The sequence below is a fragment of the Aaosphaeria arxii genome, assembly GCF_010015735.1.
Source record: "Aaosphaeria arxii CBS 175.79 unplaced genomic scaffold BU24scaffold_4, whole genome shotgun sequence".
Taxonomy (NCBI): Eukaryota; Fungi; Ascomycota; class Dothideomycetes; order Pleosporales; genus Aaosphaeria; species Aaosphaeria arxii.
In genome coordinates this window covers 91,376-110,894 of record NW_022983477.1, presented here as the reverse complement: position 1 = coordinate 110,894, position 19,519 = coordinate 91,376, and the positions used below count along the sequence as shown (strand labels likewise).

At 48.1% G+C, this 19,519-nt stretch overlaps 6 protein-coding genes across 6 annotated transcripts; 4 read left to right on the top strand and 2 right to left on the bottom strand.

Annotated features, from left to right (window-relative positions):
• Positions 1-4,602: 4,602 nt before the first annotated feature.
• Positions 4,603-6,121, top strand: BU24DRAFT_421541 (Isochorismatase hydrolase). The gene is made up of 7 exons (XM_033527752.1): positions 4,603-4,964; positions 5,017-5,032; positions 5,104-5,189; positions 5,380-5,518; positions 5,585-5,666; positions 5,720-5,904; positions 6,015-6,121. The coding sequence occupies exons 1-7, from the start codon at positions 4,946-4,948 to the stop codon at positions 6,091-6,093; spliced, it is 606 nt and encodes a 201-aa protein (XP_033383573.1). The 5' UTR covers positions 4,603-4,945; the 3' UTR covers positions 6,094-6,121.
• A 217-nt stretch (positions 6,122-6,338) lies between these two features.
• On the bottom strand, positions 6,339-7,970 carry BU24DRAFT_491507 (acetate kinase). The gene is made up of 2 exons (XM_033533801.1): positions 7,279-7,970; positions 6,339-7,195 (listed from the first exon to the last, which is right to left on the bottom strand). Exons 1-2 carry the CDS (start codon positions 7,876-7,878, stop codon positions 6,533-6,535), a joined length of 1,263 nt encoding a protein of 420 aa, XP_033383572.1. The 5' UTR covers positions 7,879-7,970; the 3' UTR covers positions 6,339-6,532.
• A 3,254-nt stretch (positions 7,971-11,224) lies between these two features.
• BU24DRAFT_421538 (uncharacterized protein) lies at positions 11,225-12,663 on the top strand. Its single transcript, XM_033527751.1, has one exon. The coding sequence runs from the start codon at positions 11,595-11,597 to the stop codon at positions 12,369-12,371; it is 777 nt and encodes a 258-aa protein (XP_033383571.1). The 5' UTR covers positions 11,225-11,594; the 3' UTR covers positions 12,372-12,663.
• Positions 12,664-13,293: 630 nt separating this feature from the next.
• BU24DRAFT_408461 (FMN-dependent dehydrogenase) lies at positions 13,294-14,534 on the top strand (the record flags this gene model as incomplete). The annotated part of the gene is made up of 2 exons (XM_033525862.1): positions 13,294-13,445; positions 13,508-14,534. The coding sequence occupies 2 exons, from the start codon at positions 13,294-13,296 to the stop codon at positions 14,532-14,534; spliced, it is 1,179 nt and encodes a 392-aa protein (XP_033383570.1).
• Positions 14,535-14,919: 385 nt separating this feature from the next.
• On the top strand, positions 14,920-16,976 carry BU24DRAFT_174177 (putative amino acid transporter). Its single transcript, XM_033521543.1, has 2 exons — positions 14,920-16,671; positions 16,733-16,976. Exons 1-2 carry the CDS (start codon positions 15,304-15,306, stop codon positions 16,793-16,795), a joined length of 1,431 nt encoding a protein of 476 aa, XP_033383569.1. The 5' UTR covers positions 14,920-15,303; the 3' UTR covers positions 16,796-16,976.
• Position 16,977: 1 nt separating this feature from the next.
• BU24DRAFT_174169 (uncharacterized protein) lies at positions 16,978-19,319 on the bottom strand. Its single transcript, XM_033521542.1, has one exon. The coding sequence runs from the start codon at positions 19,175-19,177 to the stop codon at positions 17,099-17,101; it is 2,079 nt and encodes a 692-aa protein (XP_033383568.1). The 5' UTR covers positions 19,178-19,319; the 3' UTR covers positions 16,978-17,098.
• Positions 19,320-19,519: the final 200 nt, after the last annotated feature.

Genomic DNA, 19,519 nt, shown 5'->3' with positions numbered 1-19,519 from the left:
GGTAGAAGAAGAAAGTAAATACCTACTGTGTACGGTGTACTGGCGAAGTGGAGTAGAGTAGAGAGCAGCGGAGAGCAACCCTGGGCGAGACACAAGACGGTGTGAAAAGGAATATCGGAGGGGGAGGGGGGACCTGAGGAGGTCTTTGGGGGTTCAGGTCAGGTACACCGTCTAGGTAGATACAAGAGGGAATATGAAGTAGGAAGTATGAAAGAGAAAGGAAGGGGAAGAGGGTATATGAGAGGGTGTATATGGGGGGAGGAGAGTATGAGCGAGAGTGGTGGGTGTGGGAGAGAGAGAGAGAGAGAGAGAGAGAGAGAGAGAGAGAGTGTGTGTGTGTGTGTGTGAGAGAGAGTATGTATGGGAGAGTATGGGGGAGAGTAATGGACAAGAAGAGGTTAGGTTAGTGTTAGGTCAGAGGTTCAGAGTGATTAACTACTGACTAAACCAATACCTGAGTAACTTGGGTTGGGTTACTTTGGTAGTTAGTTCGTAGTTGTGACGGAAAGAGAGTGGGAGAGATGAGAGATGAGAGATGAGAGATGAGAGAGTACGGAGGACAGTAATACTGTTACCGTCTGTGTACAGTGAAAGAGAGAAGAGAGATTAAACCTCGTCGTCCACCCCTGCCTTGCCCTTACAAGTAATGTACCCAAGTACCCAAGTAGGGAAGTAGCCTTATTAGTACTCGTAGGGGAGGGGAGGAGTATGTATTAGGTGTAGTTGGCAGTTAGCAGTTAGGTAGCAGGTGAAGGGGAAACGGAAGGGCGGTCTCGCAAATGATCGCTGTGATTCGGCAGGCAATGAGGCGGGAGGCGGCGTGGGCGGGCGACACCACAACAACCACAAAACAATTGATTGGAGACAACCCCCGAATACAAGACAATGGCTGCGCGTTCGACTCGTCTAGATACACGGAGACGACGAGAAGAACAAGAAAAGGTAGAACCGCAAGGACGACAAAGATATTGACGACAATGGCGTAGAGTCTAGATGTGAAGGGGTGGAAAAACAAAAGGGTTCCCGAAGGAGACACACACATAACACACGGAGAGAGGGGGACCAATGTCTATGCGGGCGTGAGATTCGGTGGAAATCCACACGAGTAACGAGTATCGAGTGAAAGAGTACTCCGTATAAGTTTGTGTATAGTTACAACTTACCGAGTACCTAGGATGGAAACAATTTGTTCGTCTCAATCACCCTACGAATAGCAACCTCCCCAAGGGGGTGAAGCAAAGCAGTCACAGCAGTGAATGATGATTATTACTATCAAGTAATCAATGTCTGGGCAACTAAGCAATTACTCACGAGGTAACTGTGGACTACTACTAACTACCTGATGTATCAATCAAAGGGCGGCAGAGGGAAGAAGAATAGTAGGTAATGCAAGTCTAAAGAAGTTGATTCTCTTTCTGTCTGTGCCTCATCTCATCTCATCTCATCTCTCCTCTCATCTTCATCCCCTCCCTCTCTCCCTACGAGTGAGTACTCCGTAATTAATCTGCAGAGGTAATTAAGTGCTCGATCCCACTACTCAGACTACGAGGTGACATGTTTATTACCACCAACCACCAGACGGTAAATCACCGCTAGCAATTCGCCAATCACCCCCCAACTCCTCTTACTCCTTCTCCTTCATCCCCCTCCCCTCAAAGCCTCAAACGATAGGAATAATGAATGGATAAGAGGACGTGCGTGGTTCCGACTAGTACCCGTTCGGGTCGGAAATTGTACCCTTGACCTTCGTGATCTGCTACATCATGCCTACTCATACCTAATTGCAAAACGCGAAGGTCTAAATATAAGTATTTAATACTGGATACGTTCTTCAAGAATGTTCTTTTTGGAACCGGCTTGCCATATACCGGCCCACCATCTGTGTTCTTCCTTTTCCTACCGAGTAAATCAGCAAACAAATCGAATGGTCGCCTCTCTCTCTGTGTACCTGACTCAATCGAACAAGTCTATATTTTCACAAGCTTCATACACCGTACAGATCAACTAAAATAGAAATGACAATCCAGACATGACATTCTAGGACTGTCACTTGTTCCGTATCGATACGGTGCCGACGTCAAAAGCTACTATTGTACTTGGACTTGTACTTGTATGCGCCAGCCCTTAGCCGACAAGGCCGACCAAGGCATAGGGTCCACTCCACCACTTGGCAGGGAAGATGCATATGCAAATCCAAAAAGAATGCCATATCGGCCAGTTCGCTCAGTGCTGTCACTGGTAGGTTGTATCGGACATACATACAAGTATTCTCCTATTTGCCACATCGCTGCGAACGATTCGACCTTCGCTCGCTCCATTGGCACCTTTTCCGAACATCATGCAGCGAGATGCGAGCGAGGGGAGCGGAGTGACAATCCATACAATAATAGACTAGGGATTGGCATCCCCCCCCTGCCCACCCTCTACGGAGTGTCTTGCTGATGGACGTTGACTCTTCCTGACTCCCACATCGTCCGCCAATAATGCGATGTGATGCACCTCACTGTCATAGCCTGCGAGTATCCAAGGCTTACATGCTGTGTACATACTACAGAGTGCATACACATACATGACAATACCACCCGTGACCTCCTCAGCGGCTCTCTCCTGTGCGTGTGCCCCGCTCCAAGGATGCAGGCACCGAACAGCGAAACGCCTACACGCCTCATCACCTGCGCGCATCCCGCCTTCCCGGGGCCAGGGAATCCAAGCAGGTCTCACTACAGGTACCTATATCGACCAACTTGTAAGATGAGGGGCGCTCAGGTAGTACCACCAGTGGCACCAGAGTGAACGCGCACCGTGGACAATTACTACATCCAGGCTAGCTGCCGGTGCTGACCAGACTCATCATCGCTAACGCCAGCAGTGTGAACGAGCGAGCTGAAGAAGGCTGATGAGATGACAGCAGCGTTCATCGACGAGCTGCAAACCACTGCACTCACATGGGATATAGTTGCGTGGAATCGATTTTCGGGCTGGGCTGAGTCCTCCGAGATCTGCTGCAGAAACGCAGATCGAGCAACGGGACTGCTATAAAACATTCACTATTGTGAGGCATGTTGCGTGAAAGGGAAAGATGAGTAGGAAGTGATTATCATACTTTAGCCAGCCCGAGGTCGGTGGCATCGCTTGGGCCATGCACGTCTGACTGAGGTCCTACGACACAATACGAAGCAATGAATTCATGTCTGGCACAGCAATCAATCAAGATCAACGACCGTGAGACCCCGACTCGCGCATCAAACTCGCCCCAGAGGGCCACCGAAGAACGGGGAATGTCGAGGAGCTGCATCGACGACGCAGTATTCTTACGAGTAGGGACGATCCGCCAATGAATGAAGATTCTTGACGAGATTGAACGATGGTGAGCTGCAGCTTGAGGTTCAATGATTATTACCGCTTCGGTGCACTTTGTACGGGACCCTGATGTGTTTTGGTGTAGTTAGGTACAGACCGTCCAGTACTCAGTACTCAGAAGAACAGACTGAGTCGTCTAGGCTTGATCTGGACCCTGTCCCTGACATCGGCGGCCCACTCACTGAATCGTCATCCTCGTCCCATTTCCTATTTCCATCATCCCCATCAGCATCAGCACATCGTTCCAAATGTCAAATGTAATCTAAAACGGCTACTAGCTTTTCCCAGTGGAAAGGTGAGCCTTCGTAATTGTACCTGCATTGGTACTCGTACAAGAACAAGAAAAGAAGCCGAGCTCTCCCAGTACCGTGTCCCAACATCCTGCACCGTTGGGCCAAACTAATACTACAATTACTGAATAGCGGGGACCGCAGATTGGTTTCAGGTGCAGGGCCCAGTCGCCAGTGTCAGATACTTGTAGTTTACGCTCAATCTCGCAACGGTGAGTACCTAGGCACCCAGGTAGAGTAGGTAGAACGTCTAAGGGGTCTATCCGTGCTTCCGCCTCCGACATCCTAGGCAGGGCAAGCACAACGGCCCACGTCAGGCTCGTGGATAGCAACGACCCGTGGAGGAAGGGACCGCACCGCTGGCTAGCCAGACTAGCGATGTTTCGAGAAAAGGGATGGATGGCTAGAACGTGACGGAGAGGGAGGTTGTCAGGAAGCCGTGCGCACAGTGATTTACGCGAAGGGGAGGCGACTGGGAGCGGTCAAGCACGGTGGGTGTAACAATTGGGAAAGTACGGAGTAGGTTATCTAACAGGTATAAAGATGGCACTGCTGTTGTTTTACCTGGACATTGTCCTTTTCTTCGTCGATTGGGATAATCCATTATGTTACCTCGGTGCAGTACTGAATGTGAGGATAACATAACCTAAACGTAAACCTAGATCTGTTCGATGTTCTTCAAAGATTCTCAAATCCCAAATCAGGCCATACTATAAAATGGATAATATTGATTCTCGAGTAACGCCGCAAGTCATCTCGTAGTTATTACATCATTCAGATAATTAATACTCGTAGATGTTATTCGTTGTTTATTATCGAGTAGAACGAGTACATATGACAACAAGGGGCCGGTCATCGGGGGAATGGGAGTAGTTCCTCGTTCCTATTGGTTGGAACTCCTGATGACAACCCTCTCTCCCCCGCCAACAGCTCCCGACCCCACATGGGAAACAGACCGTTCCTATCCGTTGGCCGGCTCTGGGGACATCAACTGTGTACCTAGGTATATCCATAACTACCTAACTACCTCAGTATTAGGAACATGGATGGATGATATAATTATTCGTTTATTATCACTGTCTGCGTACTACTGCTGAAGATACGACATGCTATTGCAGCCACAACTGTCACTGTCACTCCTACCACGACGCCTACGACTACCTCTACCTCTACGTACTACACTACCTCGGATCTCTCATCCAGATAACACACTTACTTCCGCAATTGCGACTACAATTAATTGTTCTTCGGTCCCCAATCGCCATTTCCATCTTTGTATTCACCGGTATTCCACAATGGCTCAGCGTCGGATCAGTACGTTCACACCCTTCCCTCGCTCTCGACCATGCACTCACTCTCTATACAGCGAACCCCGCCCTGTTGTACGCGTCTATCCATCCCTCACGTCTCACACGCATGCGCCTCGAGCGCCCCATACTGATGTAGCCCCCAGTATCTGCGATTTGCAGGATAAATTCCGGCCCGCCATCCATGAGTTCCCCAAAGTCATTTCTACAACCCAGAAGATGCTCAAAGCGAGTACGTAGGCAATGCCATCCCCAACACCTACATATGTGAACAAGCATGGAAAATTCTCAATACTGGTGTGCCTCGATGCTGCGCCATTGGGATCTCCAGGCCCGCTAGACCGAGGGACTGGGTATACCAGTACCTGCTTCGATGTCACCCACGCACCGAACCTGCCCCATGGCCGCTGACAAGGGCGCAGGCCAGATACTCAATATCCCCGTCTTCGCCACAACCCAGAACAAAACACGACTTGGCGAGACATGCCCAGAGCTAGGGCTGGACGCTGCCGATGGCGTGAAGACAGTTATACACGCGGATAAGACCATGTTCTCCATGCTGTACGCTCTTCCCACTTCTTCTTTGGCCCGGCGCTCTTCCTCGGTCGTCTGACTGTGCCCCTGTAGAACTCCCGAGGTACGCAAAGCTTTGGAAAAATTCGACTCGAAGCTATCCTGCGTCATCGTCGGCATCGAGTCCCATATCTGTGTGAGTATAGCAATACACTCGGCGTCTCGACTAAGCCGCTAATCTCGGATCAGGTCACACAAACAACGCTTGATTTGTTGCACGAGGGACATAAAGTCTACATTCTCGCCGACGGTGTAAGCAGTTGTAATAAGGAAGAAGTACCGATCGCCCTAGCTCGACTCCGCCACGAAGGCGCCGTGGTCACCAGCAGCGAAAGCTTCCTCTACGAATGCATGGGCGATGCAGGAATCGAAGAGTGAGTTGAGAATTCAGGGTTTTGCCTTGATTTGCCTCTTTTCATACTCGCCAGTTTCTCAATCCCCCCAACAAACCCGTGTCGCAACATCACTGACGCAGTGTTCCTAGGTTCCGCCAGATAGCACGTTTGGTCAAGGAGACATCCTCATCTACGAAGGATACACTCCAAACACTTTGTAAAATTTAGTGTACCCAAGTTGCTTCGCCAATATCACACGTTTAATTGAATCTCGTTTCATCGCTATGAGTGGCGCTTCCTATTTCGTCGTGCTCAATTTATATCTATTAATATCAACGGAGAATTTCGCCAAATTCTCTGAAATGAGTCTGGAACGAATCATGACATTGCCGGATCGCTAATCGCCGTGCTAGGGCTCACGATATTGTACGGACCGTACCCACTTGGGACAATGAATTGAGTTGTCAAGTTTGCTGCTCATTCTGTTTCTTCTCTGTCGTCGAAAGCTCGATCGGCAAAGCTAACTCCGATGTACGAATCGCCATCCCGGGGCAGTATCTCCTTCATGCTATTATTTTATAATACAAAACCATAGTATTTCGAAAGCCACCCTGGAGGCTTCCCTTACTGGTATTCCAGAATACCAAGATTCCCATCTCTAACCTACCTACTTGTGGCTGAATCTGTCCTGGTCTTCGAGTACACCCCTTGCCATTTGCAGTTGCTCATCTGTTTGACATATCAAAGTCCTAAAACGGTTTCCAGTCTTACTGATATCAGTAACCACCTGTTCAGGCGATTGTTTGTTCTTGTCCAAATCAATTTCGAAGCCCAGGCACCTCACACTCTTCACCACCTCTTCCCGCAACCTCGTACCCTTCTCTCCGATCCCGCCCGCAAATACCAGCGCATCAACGTTCCCATCGAGTTTTACAAAGTACGGCCCCACGTAGTTCAAGATACGATCCACGAAGATATCAAACGCCAACCTATCCTCCTCTCTCTCCGAAGCACTGATCGCCCCGAAATCAGTCGTCCCCGTCAAGCTCTTCCAGCCCGACTTCTTATTCAGAATCTCTTCCGCCTGCGTGATGTGCAGATTCGCAGACGAAGCACGGGACGGCTTCCCCGCAGAATGCGTGAAGTGAAACATCAGACTAGGATCTATGGAGCCAGAGCGCGTGGCGCCAGGCAGACCAGCCAGAGGCGTCAGGCCCATCGAAGTGTCGAACGAACGGCCGCTCCGTATGCAACAAGCAGAGGCGCCCGAGCCTAGATGAAGCGCTACTATATTCAGCTCTTCTTTGGGCTTGTTCAGGTGCTGGGCGACCTAGACGCACGCTGTCAACAAAGAGATGCCCTCGAGTGGGGCGGTCTAGGATCGTATTCAGACCAGAAGCTACGGGTACTCACAGCATGAACAATAAAGTCGTACGAGATGCCATGGAATCCGTACTTCTTCAACTTATTCCTTTTCGCCACGGATTGGTCAATAGGGTAGGTCTGGATGTGCTCTGGGATGCTGGTATGGAATGCGGAGTCAAAGTAGGCGACATTGATAGCATGTGGCAACAATTCCGACACCGACTTGACAATGCTCAGCGCGGGCGCATTGTGCAGTGGCGCCAGGTCGCTCAGCTCTTCAATGTGGTGGTACGTATCTTTGTCGATGACCTGGCTGCGCGGGTAGTCCCCGCCGTGGACCACGCGATGGCACGTGTACTGTATATCTTCTTTCTGCGCCAGTTCCGGGAGTCCAGAATCCTGCGTCAGGTGGTCCAGGATGAAGCGGAAGGCGGATTCCTGCGAGTCGATGTCGGATAGCTCGCGGTCTTTGATGCGCGTTTCTCCGCGGGTGTATTTCAGCTTTGCGGGCGGTGCGGTGAGGCCTGAGACTTCGGCTTCTGCGAGCTGGATTGGGTCGATCTGTGAGGAAGATGATGGAGGTGATTTATAGACTGATATCTTGACGGATGAAGAGCCTGCGTTTATAGAGAGGATTATGTTAGACATTGTGCCTTTGGATCATGGACTTTTTGGTTGAAAAATGGTATCAGCTATATTATTTCGAAAATACTTTTGCCTCTACAGGTATTAAGGTGTTTTCCAGGATTGTATATCGTTCTCCAGCACACAAGCCTAGTATTTTATTGAAGTCTAATCATCGGAATCGGGCGGCAACTACTACGCAAGAGACTACGACTTAGTTCTCCCCTCGCACCTAACTAAACTCCACTCCTAGGACATTCATTTCGTCACTATGCGTCTATTGAAAATTCCCTTTCCAAAATCATTACATTTTCCGAGCAAATTGATGTTGCAAAAGAAGTGCGGGCAAAGTGTAAAGTGTAGACGGCGTAGTCGCGACGTATGACGTCAGAGATATTTATCTTTCCGAAGGAGTGAAATCCACAACAAGTGCGGGAAGTTGTCGATTTTATGGTTATGTAATTGTGATCAACGGATTTATCTTGTAACATATAATTGGTGGGTAACTACTGTTGCTCGTTCTCTCAGGAAGATGCAGTAGATTGATTTATCCTCCTGTCGAAGCAATTTTCCGGAGGCGAAAATCAGTGTCGAGGTTCGTTCTTCGGTCACTCTATCCTTATGTCTAAGGGCCAGGCAGAAGATGACTTACAGTTTGGGGGTTTCATCGAGTACATGATATTGAGGACGGCTGAAAGTTTGGTCGAGAGTGTGTGGAATATGACACCATGAGATGTTTTCTGTGGCTCGCAATGAAGTAAGTCTTGTATCTGGTTTTTGGTTTGTGCCCATATATAAGTTTAAATCTTGGTCTATTTCTATGTCTATGTCTATGCCTATGCCTATGCCTATGCCTATGCCTACGTCTACGTCTATATCTAAGTTCAAGTCTAAGTCTATGTCTATGTCTCATGATCTATTCTGATATGCGCCAGATGACTGAAAAGCTAAGGCCAAACTCCTGACAATGCGACCCATCCATCTAAAGCTTCCTTCCAGCACCTATCCCAGCTAGGTTGCATCTAGTCGCACTGCGTGGTGGAGTCCTCAATGTCACGCTTGTTGTACTTCTTCTGGTGCAGCTTGACGATTGCATCTTCGCATGCATCCATCAGGGTCTCAAGTTCAGCTCCCGGAAAAGCTTCGAGGTCACGCAACTCAACAATTGGAGCCTCATCAGTCGACCCGAAGACTTTTTCCATCTTTTTCCCCCGAGCTCCGATCTGGCCATGTCTCATTGCCTTGTCCATAAGACTCAAAAGATCCATCTGCTCCACAACCTTCTTTGCCTTAGGATCATATCCTTGCACATAATTCACAAACTTTTCCACTTCAAGCTCTGCCGCCTTAATATCGTCCGCCTTGTCATCCCAGGTCTCGGTGACTGCGTCTGTCTCGCCGACCTTCCACGCGAACTTGGTTTTGCCAAGCTTGTCGTCCTTCTTCGTGATCTTCTCGATGATATCGTACAGGGATACCTTCTTGTCCTTGAACTGTTCTGCTAGCTTCTTCTCGATGAATTTGTCGTACATCGCGACGAAATTAGTGCGTGGCATGACTGGAAGCAAATGCTTTGGCCCTTTCGAACGGTCCGTTTTCTCTGCGAGAACGCAGTACGAGGCTAAGAGGGAGAAGAAACCAAGAAATTCCTCATCTATGTCGGCTGGTTTGATTTTCTTGAACGTTTTGAAGTCGTCCTTGTCAACAATCTCGATGTTCTTTGACCACAGGATTGTTCCACTGGTCAGAGGACCCTTGGTTCCAGCCTTCCAATCTTTCAAAATTTGAAGAATGCCTCCCAACGGCAATGCAGTCGTCACCTGTGGGGTGATCTTTATGCTCTTGGCATCAATCGCATCCTTTGGCCACTGGACGATCCAGTCGCCTTGATCGTTAAAGTCTTCGACTTTGACTTTGCATCCACCGTTGCGGCAGGGTGCCCATGCGTCCTGTGCACGTATGTCATTAAGCGAAAGCATAGAAACGGGCAGTGAACATCAGTTCGTACCATGTACTTGATAATTTCTTGTGCGATCTCCTTCGTCTTCTGCTCTCCAACCTTGTACGTGAGACCATCGACGATGATTTCTGGCATGACTGTTACAAGATTGCTAACCTCGACAGTGAGTTTCCAAGGTTGCGTTATGTCAAAGTCAAGGCCGACGGGTGTCATAGTGCGGCCCTTGACCAACTCTCGCTTTGCTCCTTCCATATCGGTAGGGCCTTTGATGACAAAGTTACCGAGTTCGAATTCGAAACCAATCCCAGCGGGTTCTGCGCGCCGAGACAGTTCATTGGCAAACAGTTGAGATGGCACTGATGACACGGGGTCGAAAAGGCTTGTAAAAGCAAGAAGTAACGAAAGGGCGGTACTGGCCCCGAAGAGCTGCTGGCCTCGGGGTGTGGATAGCATATCGGTTGCTTTCCTCGAAGGCAACAGTGTATGATAGAGAATTGGTATTTCAGATTGATGAAGTAATGCAGAAAAGATATTATTGCGCAGCTAATGATGCAGTATGGTTTTGATAATGTACGGAGAGATATAATTACAAATTTATATATGAAGGGAAGATCTATAGAACAACGATTGAAGTCACTGTGTTCTTCTTGACTTCATCTTGCTACTGTGTACCATGCATTTCGTGTTGGCCACGATTGCCTACCCTTCAAGACGTATACCTGTATTGAAACCTCATACTTTGTCCATATGACAATGAAAGAAACTTGGAAGAGGACACTGTGAAGGCATCCAAAGCCACTGAACTCGGGTCTGGCCAATTTTGGGTCCGAATACGAGCATGGAAATGGAATCTCGACCAACTCTATCAAGATTGGACCGAATTCAGAGAGAAGGATTAGTTCCAAGCTTCTCTGGAAGATCGACCACTCCATTCCTGCAATCCGGTCATTGATTGGAGCACACTAAAGCCATGGCAAAGCCATGTCCTCAGAGAGGATTGTTCATTCAGGACACCTCTGGATTTTCATACGGCGGTAGTACAAATTCATCAGCCAGTCCGATAGCATAGCGAGCCTATATTGCGGTTGGGGCCGCCTCATGCAGCATCGATCCTACATCTTTGGTGGTCAAAGCCTGGTCATGAGCTTCAGTACATTCTTAGGAATGTATCCAGATTTTGCAGGCTACTCTTTTGCGAGTAAGGCACATAGATCTATGTCAAGTATTTGACTAGTCATCTTATCAAGAGATGAATCCAAATCAAAATGCGTGAGAGCTGTTTACCGATTAGCATTACGGTGGTCGGGATAAACTTCGATCTAACAAAATTACTAATAACCGAAAACAGAAGTATGCTGAGCGCCCCATGAGGCACAGCCTTACGCATCACCGACCGTGTGTCCAGTCGGCGCCTGCTCGTAAAACGATCCGATCTTGGACATCTGAGCACAAACCATGCCATGATCCTGCAATGACGAAACCTTGACTGAGATGTCCGCCAATTCTGTCAGAGCGACGCATTACCGCCACGACTACTACTCATGAGTTCTTGGGTTTTCCCAACCTAGAGCCTTGGTAATCACCGTTACTATTGTCAGGAACACCGGGCTATTCAAAGCACTGATAACATAAGCCAGCCCTGGCGCTCTCGTCCTTCATCTTGCGCCCTCGCATCATTGCAGGCAATTAAAGGCATTGTCAGCTCGTGCAACTTGCTTACTCACTCGCTACGTACAACCATCATTTCGCATGTCCGTCAACCTACAACCCAATAATCATCATGCCAGCTTCTTCCTTCACGTCTCTTCCGACTGAACTCATCTGTCAAGTGTTCCAATGGTCAGACGACTTTTCGGCAGTGGCCGCACTTGCCCAAACAGCACGTGTCTTTTACAACAGCTGGCGAGAAAATCCCACTCCCATCTGCCGGGCAGTTGCACCTCGTGTCTTGTCCAACATCGGCGCCGCCGAGCGATTACTCAACGTGCAGGAGGAAGCTGAAGCTGAAAGTCCAGCGCAGCATGAGCAAGGACCAAAGTCCATCATTCGAGCCAAGCGCCTCCTGGCCAACGCTCGTTGTGCCTCAGCTGCCAGTAATAGATGGGTACAATTTTGTCAAATTGAGCATTTCAGAAATGACAGCGAGGGTAACCTAGCGCCCATGAGACCACATGAGATCGCACGGTTTGAACATGCCTTCTATTGTGTCTGGACTATTGGAACCATGGCAAAAGCTCCACACTTGCAAAAGCAAGCATCCGCATTTCTGGACCAAGCTAGCCCGGCAGATTTAGCCCGTCTCGACGAACTGGCAACATGGGCTTCAAATTACAACGATAATGACTTCGAATCAGTGGGTCTTGATCTTGAAAGTGAAATCTGGCGGGCCGGGTACTCTCTGGTCTCGGATCGGTGGAGTGCATGGCAGGCTAGCGAGGAGAATAAGGGACCACGAATCTATATGGCCTCCAAATACGAAGGTCCCATAGGCTTCTTTGCTTTCTTTGATCATACTCAAAGATGGATCGATATGATAGAGGAGAACGGGAAGAAATGAAGATATCTTGAAGCTTATGCATCCGCGACCGGAACATTAGTTTCCAATGCAATGTATTTTCTGTCTCTGAATATATCTCTTTACATCAAGTGAACCTCAAATTGTATGGGATATCCCAGGAATCGCGCTCAAAAGAGTGCGAAGCCACAAAAAAAATAACTTATGTATCAAGGCGAGTTGGGGATTGATATTTGTTGTATCGTCATACCCAACCATATCTAAGGAGTTCTCCCTCGCTCCTATTTCGATCATATATTGAGATTTTATCATGATATTCTATGATAACATAGACCAATGACACAATTCATCTGAACGGCCTTTTTCACGTAATTCCAGAGTGGAGAAGACACGTACAAGGAGAAAGATGACTGTTTTCCTTCCCGAGGGCGATGACCGGCGTCACATTCATGTAGTTCGCTTTTCCATGCTTTGACTCATTGATGACTGTGGCGTGCCTACATTGACGGAACTTTCCAATGGTGCGGGCGGTTGTTCATGTGCTACACCATTGAACAGATACGCACTCGTAGAATTGTCCCTTTGTGCTCAAAATATCGTTGATGAAGCAATAGTAGACATCGCAAACTCCATACTCAAGATATCTGGATTTTATTGGGTGGAGTCATCAACATCCTCAACCCCTATGGGTACCTAGATAGGTACGTCGTAAAATCATTGATCCCCACGGAATCAAACGTTACGAGGTGTAGCGCGCGGCCGCGGTCCGGGTACCATTCCCGAGCAGGCCCTGGCGATTCCTTCCGCTAGCATGAGCGATCCTTATCGCCCACCCGCCGTGGAGAATGAAACCACAATCATTGTACTTACTGTGCACTGTATCACAACATGTTTGCATGTTCTTGACATCTTTGACTGAAACAAACATTCTTGCATCACGTTAGCACAGCCCTAGGATATCACAATGCCGGCGGACGGTGATGACGCCAGCCCCATTACCATCGCCGAAGTCAAGGATATTGCCCGCAAACGACTGCCGAACAATGTATGGCAATACTATGAGACAGGCACTGACGACGAATTCCTAGTCGAGCGCAACGAAGCTATCTACAAAGAGTAAATTTCCAATTTTGATATATTATCTTGTGCCGTGCCAATCGAGGACTAATTGCTCGTAGGCTTTTGCTTCGGCCAAAGTTTTTGCGCAATGTTCGCGACGTTGATACATCAACCACCGTGTTCGGGAAACATTATGACTTTCCCATTGCCATCGCGCCCAGCGCTTACCAGAGACTTGCTGGTCATCAGGGCGAGGTCGACATTGCTCGCGCCGCCTTTGCCCTTGGCACTAACTTGTGTCTCTCTTCCAATGCCACAACGTCGATAGAGGATACAGCAAACGCGCTTGACAGCCGCGATTCAAAGTACCCTAATCCATGGTTCCAGCTCTATGTTTTAGGTAATCGCAACGCATCTGCTGATCTAATCCGTCGTGCTGAGGCGGCTGGGTACGAAGCGCTGGTTTTGACTGCGGACATGCCTGTTCTGGGCAACCGTTTACACGAAAGAAAACATGCGCTCGTCATGCCAGATCATTTGAGTATGGCAAACTATGCGGGCCGCAAAGCAGGTGCGGTATCCAAGGGTAGATTATTGTTGAATGCTGCAACCGCGAAGGAGGCGCAGGATATCATTGCCGAGCATTCACCAGCCCTTCCGGATACAAGTATGCACTGGGATGAGGTCATCCCTTGGCTTCGCTCACAGACAAAAATGAAAGTACTTGTCAAAGGCATTTTGACCTCTGAAGACGCGCACTTGGCACTCAACGCAGGTGTTGATGGAATCGTCGTTTCCAACCACGGCGGGCGAGCCCTCGATGGCTCTGTATCCACTCTTGAGGCTCTTCCCGAGATCGTAGATGCAGTGCGTGGCCGAGTTCCCGTCATATTCGACGGCGGCATCCGTCGCGGCAGCGACGTCTACAAGGCTCTAGCTCTTGGTGCGGACCTCTGTCTCGTAGGCAGACCAGCACTCTGGGGCCTCTCGTACAATGGGCAGAAGGGTGTAGAGCATGTGCTTCATATCCTTGAAAGGGAGTTTTGGCGAACAATGACACTGACGGGCGTAGTCAATGTCAAGCAAATAAACAGAACCATGCTAGGCAAGGCGAAGATACACGGATTTGGGATTGCAAAACTATAGGTGACGTTGGAGGAGCATCTACAGCTATGCCTAGACTTTCCGAATTGCTGCATTACACCCATGTACTTGGCTGTGTACTTGTACCTGAGTGCATGCGATGCTAGTTGTTTTAACCTATGGTGGCAATTATACGGGAGGCGCCGCTGCGTGTTCAGGCACAATAGGGCCTTGTCTTGAGTAATTTCAATCCATTATGGCCGAGTTTAAGCGTTTTACATTCTCTTAACTGACTAAGATTAGTTATCGCAAATATAGAAGAACTAGACGTTAGTTTGGAAAAGCTTGCCTCCCTAGTGGCCGCCTTAGTGCGGCTCTACAATGCGAGAAACATAACTATTACCCTACCGAAACATGGTGATGGAACCTATAAAGTGATGCAGGAATGAATTTTTACAGTCATTCAAGGCATTTCACGTTAGGAAAGAGTATACAAATTTGCACGTAATGCCATTCAGATCAATAGGATGTTGTTCAATCTACATAAGTCAAAAGACTCCCAGAGTAATCCAAAAGTATGTGGTGTTACGCTTGTTCGAAGGCCAAAAACCAGTTATGGTCCGTTCGAGGGCATTAAAATTTCTTTCGATAGAGAACGACAGACCATGTCAAGAACTGGCCGACTAAAAGCGCTTTCGGGCTGGATTCGGCAATGCCTACATGTTTTGTCGAGTAAAGAAATTTTCTGTCTTTGAAACCTCACTGTTGGACACCCCAAATCCTGCCCCGCCCTTCATTCAATAGAACATTACACACAGTTTCCAGTTTCGTCATGGCGGAGCAAGTTGAACATACCCTCGCTGCGCATAAACGCAACAAAGTGGCAGCAGAAGATCCTGACGCCATTCAATCTGCCCTGGACAACGACATCTATGGCGAAGATACCGACATCAGGGATCAACAGCGCATCAAGAAGATTGCCGCAGAAGGAGATGCTCATTTTCATCGTTTAGGATGGAAGCGACTCGCAGTCGTTACTATCGTAGAGGCGATTGCTCTCGGAGCCCTCAGTCTACCTTCTGCATATCACACCATTGGCATGGTTCCTGGTGTTCTCTTGACAGTAGGATTAGGGAGTGTGTCCATATTCACCAGTTACATCATCGGTCAAGTCAAATTGGCATATCCCGATATTTCTCATTATGCTGATGCTGGACGCTTGTTGTTCGGTCGCATTGGATATGAGATTTTTGGAGCTGCCCTGCTCCTGGAACTCGTCATGGTTGTTGGATCACACGCATTGACTGGAAGTATTGCACTCATCGATATCAATGGCGGACACGTATGTTCTATCGTTTTCTCCGCGGTATCAGCCATAATCCTTCTGATCCTCGCCATACCGCCTTCCTTTTCTGAGGTCGCAATTCTGGGATACATTGACTTCGCTTCGATTGTGCTTGCCATTGGAATTACCGTCATCGCGACAGGCGTTCAGGCAACTGATTCGTCGGGTGGACTGTCTGGAGTTGACTGGTCTGCATGGCCCAAGGAGGGTGTCACATTCTCAGAAGCTTTCGTCGCGGTGAGCAACATTATATTCGCATTCAGCTTCGCCATTGGTCAATTCTCCTTCATGGACGAGATGCATACGCCAACAGATTATATGAAGTCCATCTGGGCATCTGGATTCATTCAGATCACGATATACACCCTAACCGGCGCATTATGCTACGCTTTTATCGGATCCTCCGTTCAGTCACCAGCACTTCTGTCGGCTGGTCCACTGGTTTCAAAGGTCGCATTTGGCATTGCCTTGCCTGTTATCTTCATCTCTGGATCCATCAACACAACTGTCGCTCTCCGCTACCTTCACGGTCGTATGTTTAAGAACTCCATTCTGCGCTTTATTAATACATTCGCTGGATGGACCTCTTGGATTGTACTTGTTGTGATTTTCACCATCATTGCGTGGGTCATTGCTGAGGCAATCCCAATCTTTTCAGACTTGCTGTCCCTGGCTTCTGCATTGTTTGTTTCTGGATTCTCTTTCTGGATTCCCGCCATCATGTGGTTTAAATTGCTCCGGAAGGGCAGCTGGTATTCGAAGAAGAACCTGATCATGAGCATGGGATGTCTTTTGGCACTTATCATTGGATTGGTCACACTCGGAGCAGGTACCTATGCTACTATTAAGGACATCGTAAGTCGCATACTTGATTTATCCTTCCACAAGATTTAGAACTTCAACTAATCTCAAGCAGATCAAGGAAACTTCGCAAGGAACGGCCCATAAGCCTTTTACTTGCCGGTCTACTACGACTTAAGGTGAAATTCAGCTCAGGATCGACATGTCTATAATGGTACATCGTTTATTGGAATGGCCATACCAGATGATTCAGAACATGTAATATAGAAATCCCTTTTCTAGGGAATGTTTGTCGAGAACGCAAGAATATATAGAGAAAGGAGCGTAATACAACGAGTTTATATCTTGATACAATTTCATAATTGAAGTAGGACGAACAATCTATAAAACACATCGGATCGAGTGCACGTCTAGAAAAGGTCGCTGAGAAAAGACAAATAGGTAATCTGAATTGGCACGAAACCTTAACATCTCACTACCTCTAGTGGAGTGTAACCACTAATCCATCTGTTTGCTCGACAATCGCCTCGCCATTCATTATACCCTGGATATAACAGTCACCCACGACGGTACGGTGAAAGTATTTCGAGGACTCAGCTGCGATCTTACTCCGGAGATTTTGAGATATTTCTGATGCAGCGCCATCTAGCCGTCGTAGCACAAAAGGAACCTTTGATCCGTAGGGTATCCACAATTCATCACCAGGACAGGCATCTGCCGGCCCAAATCCAATGCGACCCTGGGTGGTGGTGAAGAAGGCTCTATTGCATATGTTGTACTTGATGCAACTCCCCACCATGGCCCCCCTAGGTTCCTCCATTGCTGTTGAGTACCAGATCCAATCTCTCATCGATGCCAATACTTCTTGCGATGGCTCGATTCGTTCACCACGATTTCCTGCAGGCCTATATCTGTTTCCTAGCGTGGACCTTAGGAAGTCATCCCTGTCTCTGTACTGTCCTACACAGGGGGACTCGCGGTGACAAAGCTTCGCAGAAAGGTCTCCACATTCTCGGAGGAATGTAGCCATGCTCTCAAGCGACTCCGAAGGGAGGAAATTTCGGCTAACTGTAGCCACTGTTTCGATAAGGGCAGCGGTGATAGATATAGATTGCCCATCACAGTCCGAAACCATAGCTTTCTTGGGACCTGAAGCACGATAATCTTCTCTGTTATCATCCCTTAATTCCTGAATGATTTGGTCGACCCGACTTGGGATCACTCCAAAGTCCTTCGCCCATGTTGGTAGATAATCATGGTGCAAAGGATTATCGTATAACACTGAGAAATTTCCAGAAAGTAGCAATTTTCGGCTGAGTTGTAAATTTATGTCGTTCATCTGCGCGCCGTAATCTGCTCGAATTGGCCTGTCTTCTTCAGCCAGTACGCCAAGGAGTCCATAAACCTTGTCTCGTGGGTCGCTCGAAAGTCGATTGCTGAATTTTTGGAACAAACGTACAAAGTTTGCCTGATTCGGGAGCTTATCAGTGGGCAGTTCGTCAATTTTGGGTCGACGCTCATCCAAGGCCAGCACAGCGCGATGAAATGTGGATAACGACATGTAGGTCGGCTCGCCATGCGTTGGAAAACACATGAACCGGTAGATTCGGTCTCTCATGTGAGAACAGCAGTTATCCGCATGTATGTGCCAATTTTTGGCTGCCTGGACTACCGTGGCCCAGGAGATGGTCAGGGATCCGCACATCACAATTCCATCCTTTGGTAATACAGCCTCCTGAACCGTCCAGATCCTTTGCCACCAGGGGCGGCGCAAGAGCGCTAATAGAGCTTGGATCGAGTCGCCAAATCGATTATCACCCTGTAAGTGGCAGAGGCCAGATATCTCCCTAAGGTGTTGGTCTTTTGCAAGTTCTTGTATCAGATCGAAAGCTTTAGATATCTCCGGTTTTCGACCGTGCCAGCGGCATGTTTTCTCGTTTCCAGGATAGGGAGGTTCGCCTTCTAAGGCAAGATGGTAGAGGTTGTGATCATACTCGTATTCACCGTAGCCATGAGAGAATGGTGCGGAGATCATGAGCCGATCAGGAAAGGTATACCTGTTTCTTATGAAATAAGATACCGGCTCACAAGTTGAGTCATCTGTCTTAGAGGATTCTGTGAGACATGTCCCGTACGATTTGTTGGAGCACCAGCTGTCACTATCCTCGAAGTCCTTGCCCAACCAGATGATAACGGATTCACATGAGCTGTATATCTCACTCATCATGTTAACTTGCCATGACTTCTCATCTTGATCGTGTTGATTAATCGAGAGGAGATCGATCCAAAAAGTCCTGGATTCGGCCTCCTTTCGTACATACCGGAGCGCTATGCCTAGATTATTTCTCACTTGGAACGGCTTCCCATCTAGTGTGATTGTTTCTGTAAGCCCGGGCTCTCCCCAGACGTACGAAAGAGCACAATACTCTGGGTTGTTGTCAAGTGTCACTATACGACTTTCGCAAGATATCGGATCATCGTAGGTACCGGCGTGCAGGTCAATGATCCTAAATTCGTGACTGTTGGCTTTCAACGGTTTGTACCTGTGCTCCTCATTCATTTTCGTTTGATGACTTAGGTCTGCTGTAATGTTCGGGATAGTCAATGCTGTTGTTCGAGAAAGTGAATTGTTATTCTGGTATTTGATGAATGTAGTTGAATGAGAAAGAGGACATGGAATCTCGACACTTGAGCTTAGTAGGTACTTGGTTTCAGATGCAAGGCTGTGCAGCGTAGTGGGGGCCAAAACTAAAGTCTCCATGAATCCTCCTCGCTTCGTGCGATTAACTGTGGAAAACTAGTTGAATGCAAGCAGCAAGACCTTTTAAAGAATCATAACAACTGTATCTGTCTAAGATTTCATTCGTTCGTTCACGAAATCTCCGAGGATGTTGAGTCTGGT

Bases quoted from the DNA above. Each gene is read 5' to 3' on its own strand.
- BU24DRAFT_174177 (XM_033521543.1), top strand. From the start codon at position 15,304: ATGGCGGAGCAAGTTGAACATACCCTCGCTGCGCATAAACGCAACAAA. The intron at 16,672-16,732 runs GTAAGTCGCATA...AATCTCAAGCAG, and splicing joins ATGCTACTATTAAGGACATC to ATCAAGGAAACTTCGCAAGG.
- BU24DRAFT_491507 (XM_033533801.1), bottom strand. From the start codon at position 7,878: ATGTCTAACATAATCCTCTCTATAAACGCAGGCTCTTCATCCGTCAAG. The intron at 7,196-7,278 runs GTGAGTACCCGT...GCGTGCGTCTAG, and splicing joins ACGACTTTATTGTTCATGCT to GTCGCCCAGCACCTGAACAA.
- BU24DRAFT_174169 (XM_033521542.1), bottom strand. From the start codon at position 19,177: ATGAATGAGGAGCACAGGTACAAACCGTTGAAAGCCAACAGTCACGAA.
- BU24DRAFT_421541 (XM_033527752.1), top strand. The intron at 5,519-5,584 runs GTACGCTCTTCC...GTGCCCCTGTAG, and splicing joins AAGACCATGTTCTCCATGCT to AACTCCCGAGGTACGCAAAG. The intron at 5,667-5,719 runs GTGAGTATAGCA...ATCTCGGATCAG, and splicing joins GCATCGAGTCCCATATCTGT to GTCACACAAACAACGCTTGA.
- BU24DRAFT_421538 (XM_033527751.1), top strand. From the start codon at position 11,595: ATGCCAGCTTCTTCCTTCACGTCTCTTCCGACTGAACTCATCTGTCAA.